Source organism: Salvelinus fontinalis, chromosome 34, assembly GCF_029448725.1.
Source record: "Salvelinus fontinalis isolate EN_2023a chromosome 34, ASM2944872v1, whole genome shotgun sequence".
NCBI lineage: Eukaryota > Metazoa > Chordata > Actinopteri > Salmoniformes > Salmonidae > Salvelinus > Salvelinus fontinalis.
Genome location: NC_074698.1, coordinates 4,952,865 through 4,976,197, shown reverse-complemented (window position 1 = coordinate 4,976,197; position 23,333 = coordinate 4,952,865). Strand labels below are relative to the sequence as shown.

General features: G+C 45.1%; 1 protein-coding gene across 2 annotated transcripts; it reads left to right on the top strand.

Annotated features, from left to right (window-relative positions):
- Positions 1-14,080: 14,080 nt before the first annotated feature.
- LOC129832900 (proline-rich protein 15-like protein A) lies at positions 14,081-23,333 on the top strand. 2 transcript variants are annotated; one of them, XM_055897010.1, is made up of 2 exons: positions 14,081-14,445; positions 21,545-23,333. In XM_055897010.1, the coding sequence occupies exon 2, from the start codon at positions 21,598-21,600 to the stop codon at positions 21,919-21,921; it is 324 nt and encodes a 107-aa protein (XP_055752985.1). In that variant the 5' UTR covers positions 14,081-14,445; positions 21,545-21,597; the 3' UTR covers positions 21,922-23,333. The 2 variants fall into 2 exon arrangements, with proteins under 2 accessions (XP_055752985.1, XP_055752983.1); XM_055897008.1 differs by lacking the exon at positions 14,081-14,445 and adding an exon at positions 16,531-17,876.

The following is a 23,333-nucleotide window of genomic DNA, read 5'->3' as shown; positions in this document are numbered from 1 at the left end:
AAAATATAATTTTGGGGGAACATGCGTCCATCGGAACCTCTGACTAACCCGAATGTGAGATTTGGAATGCCATAGATCTGTGACGTGACAAAGGGCCTGGAGAACAGCGCGAGAAAAGGACGCTACCTGATACTGCACATCTCTGTAAGAGATGGCCTTCCTCTGAGAGAGCACCATGCTTTATGACTACAGGGGCTGACCTCGGAGGCCTGAGCAGAGAAAGAGAGAGCCATTAAAAAACAGATATTTCTCTGTCCTGCTGACACGGGGGATCCCGACGTCAGAGGCCTACGGCAACACAGAAGCCCTGTTGTACGGATCACGTCCACGCTCTGATTGTGCTAACATTTTCAGACAGGTGTAGATGATTAAAAGAGGCATTGTGAACTGATTGTGATCAGATCTTGTAAGTATAAACGCAAAAAAAGGACGCATGTTAGAACCATATATAAACGGGGTTACTCAGGCCATACATTACCGGCCTGATTGAGTCAAAGGAAGAAGAGTTTTTTTTTCTTCTGGTATGAAGAAGAGAGCTTGCTGGGAAAAGTAAGTTGCTCTGGATAAGAGCGTCTGCTAAATGACTTAAATGTAAATGTAAAAGTGGGCGACTGAGGACAGCTCTGAACTCAAAGATGTTGGGTTGTTGGAGTGCATCTGAGAGGGGGATTTTGTATGTCTGTGGATATATATATCTGTGTTCTGTAAATGTGTACAAAGTACGATCCTATGCTGCAACTATCTACAGCAGGGGTTCATTTGGCTGGCAAACTAAATACCCGTTTCTTCATCCCATCTGTGTGTGTGTGTGTGTGTGTGTGTGTGTGTGTGTGTGTGTGTGTGTGTGTGTGTGTGTGTGTGTGTGTGTGTGTGTGTGTGTGTGTGTGTGTGTGTGTGTGTGTGTGTGCTGGGCTGAACCGAACAGCTGGCTCATCTCCTCTCTCTGGGTTAGTGACGGCTCTCACTCACAGACACACCAGAGGATTTTGGGGCCTCACAGGGCCACGCTGCCATCTGATAGGGCCACTGCAGGAGTGCTATTTATCTAAGGTTAGGTTACAGCAATTACAGCAGGGTCAGGCAGACTGACACACGCACATGCATGCTAACACACACGCATGCACGCTCACACACTCACACAGTGATACACACGCCCACACACACACAAACACACGCACGCACACAATTATAACAAAAGGAGTCAGACTCTCTCTCTCCTTCTCTCTCACACACTAAACACAGCGAAAGCGCTACAACGTTTGTCACTGACAAGCTTCTAGCGAAATTACAGATCTGACATCGACCTCCGTCATGCTGCCCTCTCCTCTCGTCAAACTCTCTCCCCCCCCTGTCTCCCCCGTCCCCCCTCCACCTTCGCTAACCCCTTTCCTACCTGTCACCTCATCCATGACAATGCTTTTACAGCCGAAGCCCTCCTCAACCCTTAACGTCCCCCCTCCTCGCCCCTTAACTTCCCCCCTCCTTACCCCCTAACTTCTCCCTCCTCCCCCCTCCTCATGCCTGCTTCCCTGTTTATGAAAGCAGATGCTGCTCTGTGAAACACTGGCCTACCGCCAACAACCTCATATATTATGCACATGGTGGTTCACACAGTACTGATTCACATAGTACTGGTTCACACAGTACTGGTTCCTACAGTACTGATTAGCATAGTACTGGTTAATATAATACTATTTCATACAGCACTGGTTCATATAGTACTGGTTCACACAGTACTGGGTCATATAGTACTGGTTCATATAGTACTGGTTCACACAGTACTGGTTCATATAGTACTGGTTCATATAGTACTGGTTCACACAGTGCTGGTTCACACAGTACTGGTTCACACAGCACTGGTTCATATAGTACTGGTTCATATAGTACTAGTTAATATAGTACTGATTCACACAATACTGGTTCACACAGCACTGGTTCATATAGTACTAGTTAATATAGTACTGGTTCATATAGTACTAGTTAATATAGTACTGATTCACACAATACTGGTTCACACAGCACTGGTTCATATAGTACTGGTTCATATAGTACTAGTTAATATAGTACTGATTCACACAATACTGGTTCATACAGTACTGGTTCATACAGTACTAGTTCACACAGTACTGGTTCCTACAGTACTGGTTCATATAGTACTGGTTCATATTGTACTGGTTCGTACAGTACTGGTTCACATAGTACTGGTTCATATTGTACTGGTTCGTACAGTACTGGTTCACACAATACTGGTTCCTACAGTACTGGTTCATATAGTACTGGTTCCTACAGTACTGGTTCATATAGTACTGGTTCATATTGTACTGGTTCGTACAGTACTGGTTCACATAGTACTAGTTCATACAGTATTGGTTCATATAGTACTCAGCTCAAAGAGAATGAGGTGGATATCTGGGTTCTAAACCATGTGTGGGAGCAAATCAGTAGAGGTTACCCTTGATCCAGAACAAGTGGGGTTAGTGTGTGTGTGTGTGCGTGCGTGCGTGCGTGCGTGTGTGCGTGCATGGTTGACATGTGTATTTGTTATTGAAGAGCAAATTCTATACGAGGATGTTCCTAATGACACATTTTCGCCCCTGAATTAAAAAAGTACAAAACACATCAAGTTATTTTTAAACTAGGAAAGTCAGTTAAGAATAAATTCTAATTTACAATGACAGCCTAGGAACAGTGGATTAATTGCCTCCTGCGGACAGATTTTTACCTCATCAGCTCGGGGATTCGATCTAGCAACCTTTTGGTTACTGGCCCAACGCTCTAACCACTATGCTACCTGCCTTCCTGTTATATGAAGAGAAACATTACCAAATATTGTTGACACATTGGAATCCAGCTAAAGTGTTATTTGTTATAAATGGCATCTTATTAATTATTAAGTGATGCCCTACAATTACTACCAAATTCACCCACGTTGAGAAAATGGTCAAATGGTAATTACATAATGATTACCTAATAATTACTATTTTGTTTCTTTGGGATTAATTAAATGTAGCACCATTATATGTCATTTAGCACTCGATTGTTAACACTTGTGTTGAATGAATGAATAACTCATTGTTAATAACATGAATTAATAACTCATTGTTAATAACATGAATGAATAACTCATTGTTAATAACATGAATGAATAACTCATTGTTAATAACATGAATGAATAACTCATTGTTAATAACATGAATGAATAACTCATTGTTAATAACATGAATGAATAACTCATTGTTAATAACATGAATGAATAACTCATTGTTAATAACATGAATGAATAACTCATTGTTAATAACATGAATGAATAACTCATTGTTAATAACATGAATGAATAACTCATTGTTAATAACATGAATGAATAACTCATTGTTAATAACATGAATGAATAACTCATTGTTAATAACATGAATGAATAACCTCATTGTTAATAACATGAATGAATAACCTCATTGTTAATAACATGAATGAATAACTCATTGTTCATAACATGAATGAATAACTCATTGGGAAACCTCTTTTTAATCCGATCCGTTTAAAACCATGTGGACCTGCAACAGCAGAGCGCGGGTATCTTCCTTTTCCCCTCATGTTATTCAACTGTTGCCATGCACCCGCAACAGAGAGAACTCAGATGTGCCAATGCCTTTTTGAACTGTAAAACCATGTGGACTATTGCACCTAAACTTTGAATGTAAACGGAATGTTGACTGTACAGAGCAGCATGTTTTGTTTTGCCTTTTTCCCTGTTCATCCAACGAACCAGCTTGAGATACTAATGATACTAAATGTTTTTTGGGGGGGGGTCTATGTGTATGTTTTTAGTTAAATAAAATAAAATAATAGGCCTTTACCATTGAAAACCATCTTGCCTAGGAGTTTTGATTGAATGGGGACCTCACACAGCAATCCTATTGCTTATTCTCTACTGGGTTTGAGTGACTCTGGAACTGTCCTTTATGGATCATGTTAGAGATACGTCCGTGTTCTGTTCTAGCCTATGATAAACAAAAGCCAGACTTGACATGGTAAAAACAGGCCCACCCAGTCGTTCACTGCTCTGTGGTGCCACTGTCTCCCTCTCCCATGACCTCTGACCCCTAGCGTAATGTCACCCCCAAGGCACTGGTAAATTGACCCTCTCGGAGATGGACGCACAAGGACCCTCTGTTTGCGTTGTTGGAGGAGGGGTGGGGGGGTGGACGAGGGGTCCAGACAGCTTGGCTACAGGGTGACAGGGAGGGACACTGGGGAGGGACACTGGGGCGTGTCATCTATTCTCTCCTTCTATCCTATCCTGTCCTGTCCCTGGTGCTGTTGCCACAGTGCCTGGCAGATGTCATCAGGTGGTGGCACCTCTGGTAGCTGGGTGACAGCCAGCCAGTGGCCCCGGTTTACGTGTCTATCCCTTAGACCTCTGCTACCCGACCCGAGTCTGACGGGCCCCGACATTATACCACGGGTTAGGGCTGGGTAGGGCCTGGTTTTCATCAATAACAAGGGTACAGGAAGGGCTCGGGTAGCACTAAATTGATCCCTAACATTTTGAAGCTGCGCTCTCCTGCATTGTACAGTCCTATCTGACGAAGATCACAGCATGGTGTCAGACGTGCTTCAACCTGGTCAAATATTTACATTTACATTTAAGTCATTTAGAAGACGCTCTTATCCAGAGCGACTTACAAATATAAAACAGGAAGGAACAGTGTTTCTTGAGTTTTGTCCGACTTTAGAGTGACGAGAAGTAGCTAACAGCTAACTGCTCTCTCATGTCTCTCCATTGAGCAGAGCAGCCCAAGCGACGCCGTTGCCACGGATACGCACAGACCCAGAGCCGCCATGAGCAGAGTGCATGCAGAGTGAGATGCACATGGGGAGAGAGTGACAGACAGAGAGGAGCAGCTAATGGATTTACTAACGGGGGAATGTATTTCTGGTTTCGGGTTCCCGGGGGCTGGGCCTTAAATTTGTCAGAAGCAATCGGGCCTGGGTAGGGTAGGACCCGAAGGTCACGGGCATTGGGTAGGGCTCAGAATTAAAATCCATGCCCGTGCAGGGCTCTACTGTCACTGTGTGTGCGTGCGTGCGTGCGCGCGTGTGTGTAGCTTCTATTTCGAGGGAACTTTCAGAGTTAGCTATCATTCAGATTCACATTGACAAAATACCCAAACACAGATTTGAGGGCTACGTCCAAAATGGCACCCTAATCCTTAAATAGTGCACTACTTTTGACCAGCAGTGCAAAAAGGTAGTGCACTATAAGGAGAATTGGCTGCCATTTGGGACGTAACCAAGACGTGTCAGATGAGTGGCTTGAATCTGAGTGCGTCAGCCTTCTATAAATCCTCATATAAATCCTCTTCTGTGCCGTCGAATCACTGATGTGTCCATGCAGGCAGAGCTATGGTCGTCATTACCACTAACGAGGATCATTTCTATTCATGTATTCCTCTCCTATCTTATATATGGCATTTATGTGTTTCTATGTTGAACCGTTAATCAGCTGGGCCGGTTAATTAGATGCCACTTTTCCATTTACAGTAAATAACACAATGGCAAGACGTGTGTTAGTTTAGGTACCAATGGTTTTAGATTGTCTCAAATGAGTACACAGTTCCATATCATTCCATACAATGTCTCTGTGAAAACCAGATAAACTCATCTGAAATAGGACTGTGAATAAATACCATCTGAAAAAATACCAGTTACAAGTTACCTCTACAAGCAGTAGTATTACATGCTGTGAGACCCACAGCTGTAAGGGGCAACATAAATGTCATCCATAACTGTCAAATCATTACTGTTACACACAGTTCCCCTTGTGTTAGAGCTGATGTTCCTCTGAAATGAGCCTCGGGACAATGCAAAGAAACTGGACGTTTGCCATGGAGGAAGGGCAGAAGAGAGAGAGAGAGGAGGAGAGGAGAGGGGAAGAGAGGGGAGCGAGGGGCTGCCACCTCCTTCTCCAGATGCGGTCGCCATGGCATCAGCAGGCTGGGAACCTGACCTTTGACCCTGCCTGGGTTCTGTACTGAGGGTCGCCGGCTGACCCCTGTTGTTTGTACAGAAAGTCCCGCAGGCCACGAGAGAAAGAAGGGGGGCAGGGTCGGGGAGCGACATCTGCTGGCGTGTGTGTGTGTGTGTGTGAGTGTGTGTGTGTGTGTGTGTGTGTGTGTGTGTGCGAGCGAGCGTGTGCATGTATTCTTGCACGTGTTAAATGATATATGTTATAGTGTACTCTTGTGTATGTACTGTGTAGTTAGTGTGTCATGAAGCATATTGGCGTTGCATTACTCAACTTTACTCCTAACTGGGAACTTAATTTAACTTTCTTTTTAATGTTGGTGTTTTATATTAGGCTAGACAACTCCCTTCATTCATGCTCACACTAACTCCACATAGACATATTCTATATGTATCCGTGCCCATAGCAAGGCTAGGCGCCAAAACCACTACTGCCATTTACTGAGTAATGTCTTTTTCCCACGTCCTCAGCTACACTGATGACAAAGTTGTTCCTGTCAATCAAACTGACAATCTCAATCCTGATTGGACAACATCTCTCTCTCTCTCTCTCTCTCTCTCTCTCTCTCTCTCTCTCTCTCTCTCTCTCTCTCTCTCTCTCTCTCTCTCTCTCTCTCTCATTAATGTGATTGGATAACTCTCTCTTTGTGTAATGAATGTGATTGGTCAACTCTCTCTCTCTCTAACTCCTCATACCTAGGCTCCAACCCTCTCCTCTCCTCTCTTTGTGCCAGTGGTTTAGGTGTTAAGGAGCAGCTCCACACTAACACGGCTTGCCTATCTCTCTCTCTCTCTCTCTCTCTCTCTCTCTCTCTCTCTCTCTCTCTCTCTCTCTGTCTCTCTGTCTCTCTCTCTCTTCCTCTCTCTCTCTCTCTCTCTCTCTCTCTCTCTCTCTCTCTCTCTCTCTCTCTCTCTCTCTCTCTCTCTCTCTCTCTCTCTCTCTCTCTCTCTCTCCTCTCTCTCTCTCTCTCTCTCTCTCCTCATACCTAGGCTCCACACCTCTCCTCTCCTCTCCTCTCTTTGCGCCAGTGGTTTAGGTGTTAAGGAGCAGCTCCACACTAACACGGCTTGCCTATCTCTCTCTCTCTCCAACTCCTCATACCTAGGCTCCACCCCTCTCCTCTCCTCTCTTTGTGCCAGTGGTTTAGGTGGTAAGGAGCAGCTCCACACTAACACGGCTTGCCTGTCTCTCTCTCTCTCTCTAACTCCTCATACCTAGGCTCCACCCCTCTCCTCTCCTCTCTTTGTGCCAGTGGTTTAGGTGGTAAGGAGCAGCTCCACACTAACACGGCTTGCCTGTCTCTCTCTCTCTCTCTAACTCCTCATACCTAGGCTCCACACCTCTCCTCTCCTCTCCTCTCTTTGCGCCAGTGGTTTAGGTGTGAAGGAGCAGCTCCACACTAACACGGCTTGCCTATCTCTCTCTCTCTCCGATGCCCGCGTCCCAATGGCATCCTATTCCCTAATACAGTGCACTACTTTTGGCCAGACCTCTACGGGCCCTGTTCAAAAGTAGCGAAGTGTGAAGCAATAGGGTGCCCTATGGGACGTATCCATGGTCTCCCTGAACATACCGGCACCGTCATAAACGTCTGAACACGAAGGAAGACTTCTGGGAGGGATGCTCCGTTGTTGCCGAGCACAGTAGACAGGTATGCAGACATACATACATGACCAGGACATTACACCCAGTTTACAGCACCTGGTCACAAGTAGTGCACTTCAAAGGGAATAGGTTGCCATTTGGCAAGCACGCCATGGCTCTGCTCCAAGACCTTTATGGGTTTGTGAGTCCTATTGTATGAAAGGGCCTTATGGGGAGAGTGAAGGGTGATGTGCACATAGGTATATACCGGTACATACAGTATCCAGTGTCTAATTACAGTATGTAACACATATCCCTACATTCATACAGAATACAATCCCTCATCTTTGGCTATTTATAGTGTCTTCTCACTACATAAGAGGTATCTGTTTGACGGTTTGGGTATTTCTCAAAATCTTCATTGGGCCCCGTAGTACAGTGTCAGGGTGTGAAACACACACACACACACACACACACACACACACACACACACACACACACACACACACACACACACACACACACACACACACACACACACACACACACACACACACACACACACACACACACACACAAAGCTCTCCAGCCTCCTATCCTTTATAGGTCTCTTTATAGAGCAGCAAGGCCTGTTGGGATCTCAGGGGACTAGGACCAATGAGGGAGGTGGGGGAGGGGTCAGGGGCCACAGACACTTCCTGTCTGTAATCAACGTTCCAGGTGTAATGGATGCCATGTGACAGCTGCACAGACACATGCTCGCGCACACACGAACCCGCACTCGCATGCACACCCGCATACACTCACTCACTCACTCACACACTCACAAACAAACACACACATATATGGGTCGGCCCACTATAACGTCTTGTCCAGCCACAGTGTGTGATGTTAAACATACGTCCCAGCCGCCTGGCAAGCCCATTTATTACCAGTGGGGTTAATGTCAACACAACTAGGAGTGTGCAGACTTGGATGAATGAGGCAAAGCTATGACATTACACAGAGTGTGTGTCTGTGTGTGCGTATGTTGGTGTGTGTGTACTCTTGAAAAATGCTGATCTCTCTCTCTCTCTTACTCTCCCCCATCTCTCTCGACCCATCTCTCTCTCTCATGCTGTTAAAGACGTAGACTAACTTAGTGACAGCTCGATGGTTGTCAGGTTGAAGCGTCTCTCCTGTAAGTCCACTGTCAGGGGGTGTTGTTTTCTAATTAGCAACTAATTAATACAGCTGTTGTAGCCCGGGCCCAGTCACAGTTGACACAATACAACTACTGGTAAGAACCAGAACCATCCAGGTGTAACATGAAGCCTGTCTTCCGTCTGGAAGAGGATGTTTGCTCGGCTCTCCCTCGTAGACTAGAACATCTGTTAATTATAGCATGTAGTGTATTTCTGGGTATTTTCATCATAAAATAAAAACTTGGGAACAGTCGTTTGAATACTGCTGTACCACCAGCTTGATGTTGAGTATTTGTTCTTTTTTAGTTCATGAAACAGGAATCAAGTCAATCGAATATTACCCAATTCATACATATTCATAAAAAATAAAAATAAAAACCAATTCAGAAATGTTTCATTTAAAAAACGCAATTATTTGTTATGAGGAGCTTTCATCTAATTATGTTTAAATGTATGTAAAATATCAACACCCTAGCCAGGATAGCCTACATACAGATGGATGGGAGGCATCCCATCTTAGAGACGAATAAAAAAAAAATTGCAAGCAGGCACTGTAAAAGGCCTCTAAAATTGATACTTCTGTAGAGGGAAGCATGGTAACACATTGAATACTGTCAGCGGATTGGCTATCTACATCATATTTGATCTACTGGGACAGACCCTGTCCGTCTCTTAGCTATGGACGGGGTATGATGTTATTGTTTTAACAGCCTGTGACACAGGGTTTTAATAGGAATGACGGATGTCGTGTTTTCGCAGCGCCAAAAGATCCTCGCCACTTACCACTGATAACTCAGGTGGTGCGTTAACCCTGCCACTCGACAACCATATTATTAAACGTTCCCGGCTGAAAGATGAAGCGGAGGAGAAATGGACTCGATTATTTCCCTCTCTAATGCTTCATATTTATCTCTGTGTATTAATCTGGTCATGGATAATTGTACATTTTCACGCGCACGCACACACACACACACACACACACACACACACACACACACACACACACACACACACACACACACACACACACACACACACACACACACACACACACACACACACACACACACACACACACACACACACACCTAAGCATAATACTACCGTAGTAATATTGTCAATATACTGTGCTTTTGGCCATGTAATGTAGCACATTATCTGTCCATAAAACATTAAAAGACAAGTTTTATTATATTCAATTATATGTAAAAGAACTGTTTTAAATAAACAAATGCAGGCTTTACAGACTCACTGAAAGCCTACAATTCAGAAAATGCCAGCTTTGAGGCCCCTCAAAATGTGTCCAGATCTGTCCAGAGTATTATTATGGAAATGGTGTCAGATACCATGCAGTGAATTCATTATCATTCCTTTATTAAGATCTCATTTGCATAGAACTACAAAGACAAGCTGGCAAAGGATCCAGACATGATTTACATGTGTGTGCCTCTTATGCAGTGTGTTTGTGTGTGTGCGTGTGTATATTTATGTGTGTATCTTCAGCTTGTACAGTATGTTACAAACCCGCATCGTGTTTCTTGTCATTTATGGGGAAGTAAAACATGCATGTAATGTTGCCTTTGTGTGTGTTCGTGTGTACGTGTGTGTGTGTGATTGTGTGTACTTGTGTGTGTGTGTGTGTTTGTGTGTACGTGTGTGCGTGCGCGTGTTTGTCTTTGTCTTGAAGGTGTGTAAATCTGTCGTTCCGGCGATTGCATTTCTCTTTGCGGACGAGAGTAAGCGTTTATCTGTGCTCTGCAAGAGGAAGGGGTGTGAACATGCTGACGTGTGTGTGTGTGTGTGTGTAAAAGTGCCATGAAACTGATTGCACGCTTACCATAGCATTTGGATACGGACAATACAAAATGCATAGAAACAACCATTTTGTCACGCCTCTTGCAATCCACAGATCCCATAGTAGAGATGTAAAGCGCCTTCATTAATTCTGAGTGTGTGCAGTGTACGTCATGTCCCCTGCTCTCGAGACAGCCCGGGCCTCGTCAGAATCAAATTGATGTGTGTTAACGGTGCATGTATTCATTAATATACCTGAGCTGGAAAAAGGTTAGTCCTTAGCATCACTAAAGTGTAGGAGACTACTAGATTGGCGTGGTCCAAAACTGGGATAAGTACCAATCATTGTGTACCAGTCCAGAGCAAATTAAAGGGACAGTTCACTCTAAAATAAACATTTCTCCCACGCGTCCACAGCTCAAATGTAGTTTAGGTATGGACCGTAAAGACTCCATATCTCACTCTATCTGTTCTTTAGGTCCCATTATGCAATACCATACATCTACAGGATTGGGAATGAAAGGACAGATAGGCACCATCTAATTACATTTCAAATGGTCATCCACCCAATCATCATTCGCTCTATGGGGCTACAAAAACGTTGGTGCTGTTCCCGAAACCAAGACACCATCACCTATCCCTAAACCTACAGACCCGGGTCTTAGTCTTAGTCTAGTTACCCTTTTAACATACTACCAAGCGGAAGGGAGAGAGTTAATGCCGATCGGCAGCCATCAGTTTAATCATAATCAGGAGGCTAAAGAGGAGTAATGGAACTCAGGCTCCGGGCCACGCTTGTGTTCCGCCGTAGATTAGCCGCTGATTTGCATAGCGCCTTCCTTCATCCCGGTAGCGGCGGAGACAGGTTGTCCTCCTCGGACACAGTCAAGCGTAGCCCCCGGAGCCGCTTTGACAAATGGATCCGCGCAGCGCTTGTCTTTGGGCTGGAGGGACCGGGGGGGGGGGGGGGGGGGGACGTGGAGGCGGGGAAGGGGTAGCGGTGAGGACAGTGATTGATAGCCGACGTGGTAAATAGTGCAGAACTTTTTTTTAATAGGAGTACAAGAGGTGTTTAAAAATCGCAGTAATGGAGAAATATGGAGCCGCGGGAGGGAGGGAATGAGAGGGAGGGAGGGAAGGAATGAGAGGGAGGGAGGGAATGGGAGGGAGGGAGGGAGGGAGGGAGGGAGGGAGGGAGGGAGGGAGGGAGGGAGGGAGGGAGGGAGGGAGGGAGGGAGGGAGGGAGGGAATGGGAGGGAGACTTAGGAGGGAAGGGGGAGGGTTGGAGGGAGGAGATTTTATTTAAAAAAGAAGGGTTTTTGATTTTTGAGAGGCGTGTTTCTGCGAGTGTGTGTGTGTGTGTGTGTGCGTGCGTGCGTGCGTGCGTGCTACTGTGTCACTCCCTTGTTGTATCAATTGAACATATTTTGCTGAACCGAATTGAACGTTTTCCATTCCATGTCAGTTGATCTTGGAAACAATCCCAGTTGTCAAGATGTGATGGGATGTTGACACTAGCTGAGAGGGGTGACAATGCTTTGTATATTAAGCAGCAGCTCTAGCAGGCTCAGATTGGTTTCTGAAACCAAATGTTTGGCCTATCTGTCCATCAGAGGAGAGGAAGAGGAAGTACCGGGTAGCTCACCTGTTAGATGTAGGAAGAGGGAAAAAAAACTCCTGGGGACTCTATATGGTTTGTACTTTCATGCTTTCAACTAGTGTCATCCACTATCTTGCCAATTCCAATGTCGTCACTGTTGTCATTACCGTCACTGTGGTCATTGCCGACATTCACACAGTCGTCGGTGTTAGACGCATACGTCTGTCATCACAGCTTTGACCGTGAACGGCGTTGCTGCAGGAACATCATCATCGTCATGAGCTATTGCGGCGTTGACGCAGCTCGATTACCCACAATTTGAAACGGGAAGTGGCTATTTAGCTACATGGATAAAGAAGGACCATACCACAGTATGACTGAATGGGTGATCCGCAGGGCAGGGCCTGGAGGTACTGAAGGTAACTCGAACAGCAATAAATGAGAAAATATGCCACTGCCGATCAATAAAGGATGCCGTGAATGGTTGTGTCAAACATGTCACAGACATGACCATCACTGCAAGAGGAGAATAGAAACCGGGCTGTCGTCCAATACTTTATCCCCCATCCCGGCACGCTCTATCCGCCACTCGCATTGTAACCTGTAACGCTGGTGCATATTGGACCTGACTGGAGAGGAAGTGGCCATTAAAGCACGGGTTACAGCTAATCTGTTACACCCATGCATTTTGAAGACATGGCCGGGGTGAGGGAAGAGGGTGAGAGTGCTTGCGTGTTTGAGGTGGTTGTTGTGAGTGTGTGTATGCATACATGTGTGTTTGGGTTGTGGGTGGGTGTGTATTTGTGGGTCAGGTATGTGCGTATGCGTGTGTGTGTGTGTGTAGGACTGAGGCTGGTGGTGGGGTTCTAATGGATGGCTCCCATCACTCACTGTGCCTCCTCCGCCGCCCTCGGTAACGAGGTTCTGGAGTGATGGGGTGGGCATGAAGAGAGGGAAGGAGGGAAGCAGGAGGATGCAATGGTGCTTTGAGTGTCCTGCTTGACAAAGAGAGAGAGGGAGAGAGAGGGGGGTGTGGCCGGGGGTCCCCACTGCCATGAGTTAAGCTCTCTCTGCTGTGAAATTAAAATGGAGTCGCACGCGAGACGAGAGAGGGGAAGGAGAGCGAGAGAGGAGGGTGAAGGGGGGCTACCTTGTGCTTAAGGGGACAGCCCTCCTTCAGAATCACATTTACAGAGCACCTCTCTCTCTCTCTCTCTCGCTCTCTCTCTCTCTCTCAATTCAAAGGGATTTATTGGAATGGGAAACATACGTTTACATTGCCAAAGCAAGTGAAATTGATTATAAACAAAACTGAAACAAATAATAAAAAATTGACAGTAAAGATTACACTCACAAAAGTTCAAAAGGAATAGAGACATTTCAAATGTCATATTGTGGCTATAACAGTGCTGTAACTATGTGCAAATAGTTAAAGTACAAAAGGGAAAATAAATAAACATCACTCTCCTCTTTCCTCCACTCTCCCTCTTCATTATTCTACCAATGATCGACCCATTGTTCTTCACTGCTCTTTCCTCTGATTGAGTAGAATACTGTATTTATAAACTGTGTGGCTGAATCCTAAAATATACAGAACATTCTCAATTGTTATTATGAAATCACGAGGTTTTGAGTGTCAATAATGAGTGTCAATATGTTCTACTGCCACCTGGTGTCCTATCACCATACTACCGCAAACAAAGACTACAAAAAAAAGTTCAAACCGTTGTGCCCATCTGATCATCTTCCCTGCAATGATAGGATGAGACCACAGGGTGGCAGTGTTACTTAGGACTCCCTTACAACGTCAACCATCTCATGTGCGTAGACAACAGCTATTGGTAAGTTTAAAAAAACACCCCCCAACATATTCAACCTGGTTCTTCTCCTGACACCAGTCATTTCAGTGGCGTCATGGTACAACAATCCCCACTAGCAACCAGTGGACTGTAGTCTGTAAGTCTGTCAGACGCCCCTCAGGACTTGGAGCAGGACCCAGAGTTTCTAGCTGTGCTAGACTGACCCAGTGGACCCACAGCCAACGTGCCACATGGGAGAGCAGCACCGAGGTGCCATGGAGGTTTCCTAGTGCCAGAGAGCAGGGTGGCCTAATTGCTTTAGAGGTCTGCCACCAGCAGGACAGCACGAGTGAAGTTACTGCCATGGCAGTGTGCCAGCCCTGTGTTTGATGTCAGAGAGCCCAGCAGTGCCCAGTGATGTCATGTACAATGCTGGTTGGATGCCTTCTGCTGGGTAATGTGAGTACTACATCAGGTGACATGCTATTTGATAGTCTCTATTTGATAGTCTCTATTGTTTTAAGGAAATATTTGACCCAAATGCCTCATTTGGCATCAGTAGTAGATTATAAAGAGACACTACCACAGTTTTTCTTTGAGATGTCACATAGCTTTTTTTCGGGGGGGGGGGGGGCGGCAAGGTGATGGAATCCTTGCATGTCTCTCCTGTCATTGGGTGTATGTGCATTTCTAGTCTCTGTCCACAAGGAGGTGCTGTTGCAAAAAACCACTTCAACTCAATAAACAATTTATGCCCACTGGCTGATTACTGGCAGACAACACCTAACAACACAACACATGCATAACCAACAACATACCAACATCAAAACACTACAGACACTCACACACACAAAACGACAAGAATGACATCTGAGTAAAACACAGTGCATATTGTATTGACATGCCTTTACAGTACGATGTGACAGTGCCAGTTTCTCTAGTAGATTGGCAGGTAGATTATAGTGTACGTAGAATCAGTTTGACAGGAAAGAATCTTCTATTTGGCTCGTGGCACGGCTTTCCTTTATCTCCGAGCCAGTTGTGATTGATGCCGGGGACGTATTTGCTTATCTACGTCGCTACAGTTCTGTACGGGGTGCCTGCTTTGAATGAGCGTTTCGTTCGTTTGTTTACTCAATTTTCACATAGAGTTGATCATCTAGTATCAGCGAAAAGAGTCATGTCAAATTGCCATCGATGTAAGGTAACATTACTGTTGATCACGAATGATATTTAATCCGATCTTCTCTCAAGTGAATGATTGGGTGTCTACTTTTTTTGTTGTCATCCACCAAGTAAACCAAATCAATATCAGTAACTAGGACCCAGTCGTAAGAGGTAAAGTTCACTCCCATTTTCCCCACCCAGGTACAGGCCAGAGCAGAAATGTTCTGTGCTTTCTGTAATCGACCGTCAGAAACAAGGCTCCATTTGTAGGGCCACGTGCTGCTGTCTGTCTAAGGTCCCTGTCACCTTGAAGTTCAAATCAAATCAAATGTTGGTGTAGACCTTACCGTGAAATGCTTACTTGCAAAGCCCTTAACCAACAATGCAGTTCAATAGAGTTAAGAAAATATTGACTAAATAAACTAAAGTCAAAAATATTCAACCTGGCTCTTCTCCTGACATCAGTCATTTCAGTCGTGGTACAACAAGCCCCACTAAAAAATACAATAAAAAGTAACACAATAAAATAACAATAGCGTGGCTATATACTGTGTAAGAACCATGTGAACTCTTGTGCAGTGCTGGTAAAAGATAGCGTTGTTGGGTGTTGGATGGTGTGTCCCTTCTCAATTGTGTTTGTTGTTCAGGCATCTGCCAGGCATCTGCCAATAAAACACTCATGCTGAGACACACACACACACCCAGCCTGTCCCAGAAAGGGGGGGAGAGGGAGAGGGAGATTTGTAAGTCGCTCTGGATAAGAGCGTCTGCTAAATGACTTAAATGTAAGGAGAAGGAGAAGGAGAGGGAGAGGGAGAGGGAGAGGGAGAGATCAGATCAGATCAGATCAGACAAAGGGAGGGAGCGAGGGCGGGAGGGAGGGAGCGAGGGAAGGGTGCACGTGCTGTGCTGATAAAAATGGCCTTAGCCTTTTAAATAAGGTTTATAAGCCGCCCTGAGCTATAATGCTTTTTCACTGTACTGTGCTGTCAAGCTTGCCCATAGGTCTCACTATAAAGCAGTGGCTCTTATTCCAACTCAGAGCTCATCACCAGATCAAATCTCACATGACCGCTTCTGCCCAGAACATGCAAACTGATATGAAGCTGAGATATGCTTGAGATCTAAGGATGGCATTGTGGGAAGTTTTGCATGATGTGCCCGTGGCAGAGATTGATAGGAGAGGGGCGCTGCTCAGGCAATTTCCTCCCTCTTCAATCTGATCTTTTAAATTGCTCATAGCGCTATATGAAATACATGTGTTATTATCATTATTATGGAGTTCAGATTGTCATAACAGGATATTATGATATAGGACGATGGGTTCATATCTGCGTCAGTTCAAGTTGTAGCCTACGTAATGTATAGAGTCAGAAAAACTGTACGTGCCGACTGTCCCATGTTGCTCCAGGGAAAGTCACTGGCAAAACATGTGTGTGAAACAAATAACACTTTCACCCGAAAGGCACGCCTTGATTGTGTTAATTGTCCACATCCCCCTTCTAGAGACACTTGACATGATCATAGGTTTATGGGCCTTAGCGAACAGATGGTTGACTACTTGGAGATGGACACAAGGAACCACGCTATCTAGACTTGTGGGGACAGGACCAATCTACAGCGAGAGATGAGCTGGGTTATGTAGGCCTCTTTGGTTTGATGGCAGCCATTTTGGGTCTGAAGGTTGTTTTGTGATCGGACAGTTTCAAGGCTTATCACAAGCTGTCTTGGAGATTGCTTTATCGGGTAGTTGAAGTTTGTGTCTGCGTCGGTTTCGATTTCCCTGAACCTGGATATTGCCAGTGGGTTGAAGAGGGTTGTACGAGACTTCTGCTGTCTTACCCGTTGAATAAATATACGGAATATTTATTTTTTGCCCCGTCATTGTAGGTGTCTGTGTGTGTCTGAATCTGTGCTGTTGTATATTCAGGCGTGTAATATTGGCACACGTGTGGTTTATGTATCCAAGTGCGTCTAAACGACACGCTGACGCCCAACAATGAAGGTCAATAAAAAGCGAAGCCACGGAGATGGACTTCCTTCATGCATCCCAGGGCTAAGCCGTTTGGTTACATACTAACCAACGTCCTACTTCTGAGGGAGCGATTCAAAACCGTACCGCCGGGCATGATGATAATCAACATGAATACAACATCTACTGGCGCGCAGATCTATAACCATAAAGTCAGGTTCACCCTCTCTGACCTCTGCAAGGCTTTACATAGTTGCAAGCCTCCCGTCCGACTAGTGCATTTGCATTGCAGACACGGCGAAAGTGTTGTCAGAGTGATTTGGCAGAACATGTAACACGCCGAGCGGATCTATCGAGCGTCGATCTACGCTCTTCCCTCACCTCGCTGTCGCCCTGGTTGTGTTTACCCAAGTCCCAGTGGGCGGAGTCTGTCGTGCTCCACTCAGCTGAGTGTGTATCTGTGTGACAGGAGGAGGGACGAAGGTTGCACCTGTAGCTCTACACCTGACTACCAGAGAGCGAGAGACAGAGAGAGAGAGGCAGAGAGAATAGGCTGTACAGGGGAGGACGAAGAAGACGAAGGGAAGGATAGCAGTAAAAGGATAAGAGTGGAAGAGGATTTTGGAGTGGATATTGGAGTGGCAATGATCTGATATTTGAGTCGATAAATTGGTCTTTCCTAGCAGGGTTTCTCCCATAAACTATTAAGCTTTGGGAGGAAGGTCGTCTCCAGATCTCTACATATATACAGGTGAGGTTATTGCGCGCGCGCACGCACGCACGCACGCACGCACGCACGCACGCACGCACACACACACACACACACACACACACACACACACACACACACACACAGTCTTGTACAACTAACCTTGTGGGGACACACAATTCAGTCCCATTCAAAATCCTGTTCTCCCTGTCCCTTAACCTAACGCTAACCGTACCATCACCGTAACCCTAACCCTAACCTTAATCCTAACCCTAAACCTAGCCCTAGCTCCTAACCCTAAACCTAAACCTAGCTCCTAATCCTAACCCCGCATTTAAGCTTGTGGGGACCAAGAAAATGTCCCCAGTTGGTCAAATTTTTGTTTGCTTACTATTCTTGTGGACACACACACAAACACACACACACACACACACACACACACACACACACACACACACACACACACACACACACACACACACACACACACCCTAAACTGTGCCTTGACAATGTACAACATTTTGCCAGATGTATAGCAAGATTGTAATGATGAAATATTGACGATCGAAATGTAAGAGCTAGTTGTATATTTCTCCACAACGTGAAATGTCGTGCTTACTACCCTCTTCCCGTAACATACCTAATTCAGATGAATACCTCTTCAACTGACAGAAAGTGGACTTCAGACAGAACGGGCTTCCTTGGGCCCCTCGTACCAGTTAGCAATAAGGACCTTTGAACACTGAGCCTTTTGACCACACACACACACACTGGGTAAACACTAAGCAGTTAGCACACACTGCACCTAACTGATTGCACTGTGCCTTGGTGACCATATGCATATGTGTCTACATTTGTGTGCATTCAATACAAGGCTCTCGCTAGCTACGTCGGCTGTCAAATACCAACGTGACACCATCATTTGTGTGACTCGCCTTGACATCCTACTCTTCGCTTATAATTGTCAGCTGTATGATCTTAGTCACGGCACCAATTGTGACGTATACCAAAACACATATAGTACATCCTTCGAGGGAATGACCACAGCCCTAATAGCCAGCATGTTGGCCACTGTTGCGTCAAAGCCTGCTTAATGCAATAGTTTGACAGATGCATGAGAAGTGAGGTCGTAATTTGAAGGGACTTTCCCCTCACATTTGACCGTGCTCCACATTTCGTAAAAATATTCGATGTGCGAATTCTCAGATAAGAGTCTGACGTTAGCATGGGAACGGAGCCATCGGCTTTATTCGCAGACAGTTATCACCAAAGGTGACTTGCCTGTCAGTGGCGTTTACCCCAGTCTGCACACACAGGTGGATGTTTACCGTAGCGTAAGGGGCTCTAAGCGCAGGTTTACTACCTGTGACGTACCGGTGATATACTTTCTTTCAGAAAGAATAATAACGGGGTGATTTTGTTGGTTTGATTGATTTTCTGGATGAGCAACATGGACATTATATCCTTATTACTTTGAAGGGATTGCCTTTGGCCATTCCAAATAGTCACGCAGCAGCAGCCACAGCCATAAAATGAATGACTCTCTAAAATTGAGACTTCATGTTTCCTTATTGAATTCCTCGTGACATCATGTAAACTAACTCAGCACTTGGAAATTTACTGGAAGTTACCTTGGGTCTGCTGACCTGGACAACTGGCTGTGCCGACGACTAGTCTAGGACGTGGTCCAGCAACTTGACCGATGTTCTGCTCTGAAGGAGGGTGGAAATGGGAAGTCTAGGTTACTGATGGCTAAAGGACAAGAGGTGGACGGAGTGACGGAGAGACAGACAGGGTTGATGACCTGAGAACGCGCTGTGTGGAATGTCACCGACTGACTGGCATTCCAATGGGCAATAGAACTAATAAGGAAACCCGCTTTAGAAGGGTCATAAAATGGGTTGCACTTGGACTGCACGATAACCAACCACAAATCGGGCAGTACTACAAAGGCAGGTGACTGACACATGTATTAGTAAACTAAGATAAGCAATTTAGCATTACAAATATGTTAGGTTGAATAGCAATTGACAAGTAAAAAATAAACTGTCGCCAAGAAATGATCGCACATAAAGACATATAGACCAGATATTAGACCAGACATATCTTAGACAGACTATTATGCTGAGGCAGATAAAAAGATGCCCAGACTAACTTTGCCTCTGAACGTTTCACCCTGGCAGGAAACCAGTCAAAGGAACTCAAACATTAACATGTTGGCCGCTGTTTTGTCATGAGAGAGAAAAAAAAGCAGTCTTGGCTTCTGTTTGCTCATCTATAGACCAAAACCCAACCCTCAGCTATCAGGCCAAAAGTCATCAGCACCCAAACAGATCACCAAAAGTACATTAGCATATTCTATGGAAATTTCCACCGCGTTGCTAGGCGACCGGTGGGTAATGGCCTATTCCCTTCTTCTGGGGGGAGAGTGGCACAAAGCCGAGGCTTTATCTGTATGCAGCGAGGGCAGAGTAGTGTGCGTGTGTTCACGTGTCTATTTTTACGTTTGCTACATGTGTTTGCTACATGTGTGTTCCCTCCGCCTGCATGCCTGTGTTCGCCTTTGTCTGCGCATCACATAGTTAATCTGGTCTTTATATTCTAAATGTCTGTTTGTATTGCTATAGTATGTGTGCTGGTAAATCAGTACATGTTTGCTTATGTGGGAAGATGGACTTGTGTAGAAACCCACAGGACAGACAATACAACCTGCTCTGCCTGTATTACACAATGAACAGCCAAACTCTCCCACGACTGTTACAGGCAGAGCAGGAGCACTTAAACTGCACCGACGCACTACAGAACACATGATTTCTGGAAGTCCCTTTGATATTTGTTTGCAGAACGGTTCACCTGGAATTTAAAAAGCTTTTCACTAGGGTACTTCTCTCTCGCTAGAAGTACAGAGAAACTGCCGTTGAAGTGAAACACTAAACAGAAACTCCCGGTTGAATGAATTACTCTAATGAGTGGTTCGTTTTGAACCCAGGCCAGAGGAATTTCAGCTGGAAAATAAGTCAATTAATTACCAGAAATGACTGCATCCGAATGGAACTAAACCTACACTCAGGTTTGCGTTAGCAGTGGTCGTCGTTGTAGTAGTAATAGTCATATTTATTGTGATGGTGGTGGCAACAATGGTAGAGGGATTGACAATGGCAGTGGTAGCGGCGGAAGTAGTGACAATGGTAGCGCGGCGCTTGCGATTCAAAGAGCAGCACCTCAGCACGAGAGATTGGGCAACCCGTGAGTGTTATCTCATCCTAGAAAGGGTTTGGCTGAAATATGAGGCGCTATTAGCAGCCGACACGTTTAGCTTGGCCAACACACACTAGGAGTAACCCAATCACCAGCGGTGCCCTGTCATCCCTCCACCATATGGTGCCTATTGAGTTCCCCTGAAATATTCAGGAGGGCTCAGTCCGTTCCCCCTGACACGGATATATCTGACACAGATCGATCTGAGCTGGGCGGTGTTTAGAGTCAGGTTACTGTGGTTAGGGCTTAGGGTAAGAGGTGTGGCAGGAGTTTGAATGGTGAATGGGAAGGGAGTAGTAGGGGAATTTACGTAAATCACTCTTCTCTCTGAGAGTTCATGACTCATGTCTGATCCATCTTCATTGTAAATATTGTGGAGCTGTAAAGCTACAGTTATTAACTAAAGTATTACTAAACTTCTCTCGCTCTTTCTCTCCCTACATCAACCCAAGGCCCCTCCATTCTTCCATCCCGCTCTCCCTCCTCTCTGTGTGTGTGTGTGGTCATGGCTGACCCATCGCCTGGCTGGTGGAAGCTGACCTTCCTGCGTAAGAAGAAGTCGGAGCCCAAGGTTCTGTACGAGATCCCAGCGGAGTACGGCAGCAATACCACACCCCACAGTGGAGCCCCCGGGGCAGTAGAGGGTGCCACAGAGGACAGCCAATTGAACGCCCGTCTGGAGAGGATAGTGGATAAGACGGCCACCAAGGGACGCCATGTCAAAGTGTCCCACTCAGGACGTTTTAAAGAGAAGAAGAAGATCAGGGCCACGTTAGCAGAAACCCCCGATCTGTTCCCTGGCCACGAGCCTAGCGACGAGAAACTCTGAGCTGGGAAATGAGTTCACATACACACATGCAAACACACCAAAACGTCATGTCTTTCTCTATCAAACTAATTTGTGCACACTCAAACACAGAAGACTTTCTCTGCCTCTCCCTCAAACACTGGTCTCACCATTTCACACGGTCCCTCTATCACACTCAGTGACACACACAGAGACGAAAGGCAGTGCATCCCATTGGGCCATGACATGTTGTGTCAATCCAGTCAGAGATCTCTGTTCTATATTCCCTAGAAATCTGGGACTGACTGAGAGTCTTTGTATGCATCTTAGTATCACACCCTCTCTGTCTCTTCCATCTATAATCAGTGGAGCAGTGGACGAATGGGACACCTGATTCTCCCCTGTCTGTCTGCATCCTACCTAGGCCATGAATACATAAACAGACTACCTTTAATAAGGTGCTATTAGTCATCTCCGATTTTAAATATTCAACAGGTCATAGGAACAGGGGGAGTTTCAGGTCATGCATGTTACACTGTACAGTCATTGTACGGTACAGAATGTGTACTTTACTGGTGTTGCTAAGTTTCTCGTCTGTTCAAAAGCAAATAGGTAACGTATCAAACAGACGTTGTTGTTTGCATAACAGCTTTATGACCTAGAGGGCATGGTTACTGGCTGTTGGAGGTTGACTGGTTTCCATAGCAAAATACTATGTCACGTGTCCTTCGTAGACATGTCACCTCAAAATTATCACCCTCAATTGTTCTAAAACTAACCTGAGTTTTAAAACCTGAGTATATATTGTCCTTTTTTTTCTTAATCTTTTTTTTTTTAAAGCTTTAAAAAAAAATACTGGTAGGCCTCTCTACCCCATTCAGAATTTAACCTCAAACTAGACAAACGTTTCAGTTTTTCTTCTAGTTGCACTTTCTAATGTAAAAGTGAAGGACTGCTTCATGGATAGACTGCAAGGCTCCAACATAACGTCTATGCATTTCTCCGCTGTTGCTTTGGTGTTTACAACAGTCTTTTGAAGATGCTGGCAGACACTGAAGCCAAACTAAAACCAGAGATGTAAAGAGGAAGTGAGACACCCCACTTGCTGTTTTTTTTCTGGTTCAATGAAAGTCAATGAAGGAAGTAGACCAGACCCAGCTGCTATTGCATTGGTGGCTATGGTAGACACACCCAGTTAAGTAGACTGGAACTGCCTATTTATTTTCGATGGTAAACGGCCTGAGTGAACCATCTTCATTTATCCACCATATTCGCTAAAACTACTCATGAGATCCCTCCTCTACCAAGACTGAAAAATTACATTTCATTTCATGTTCACCTTCTCTACACTTAATGACAAAAATCCCTTTCATTGAAGTTGTGCTGTACATTTTGAATAATTTTGTAAAATAAATACAGACTTGTTTTGTAAATAAAATATATGTCGTATTTTA

Excerpts from the sequence above, each read along its gene's own strand:
- LOC129832900 (XM_055897010.1), top strand. The coding sequence starts at position 21,598 with ATGGCTGACCCATCGCCTGGCTGGTGGAAGCTGACCTTCCTGCGTAAG.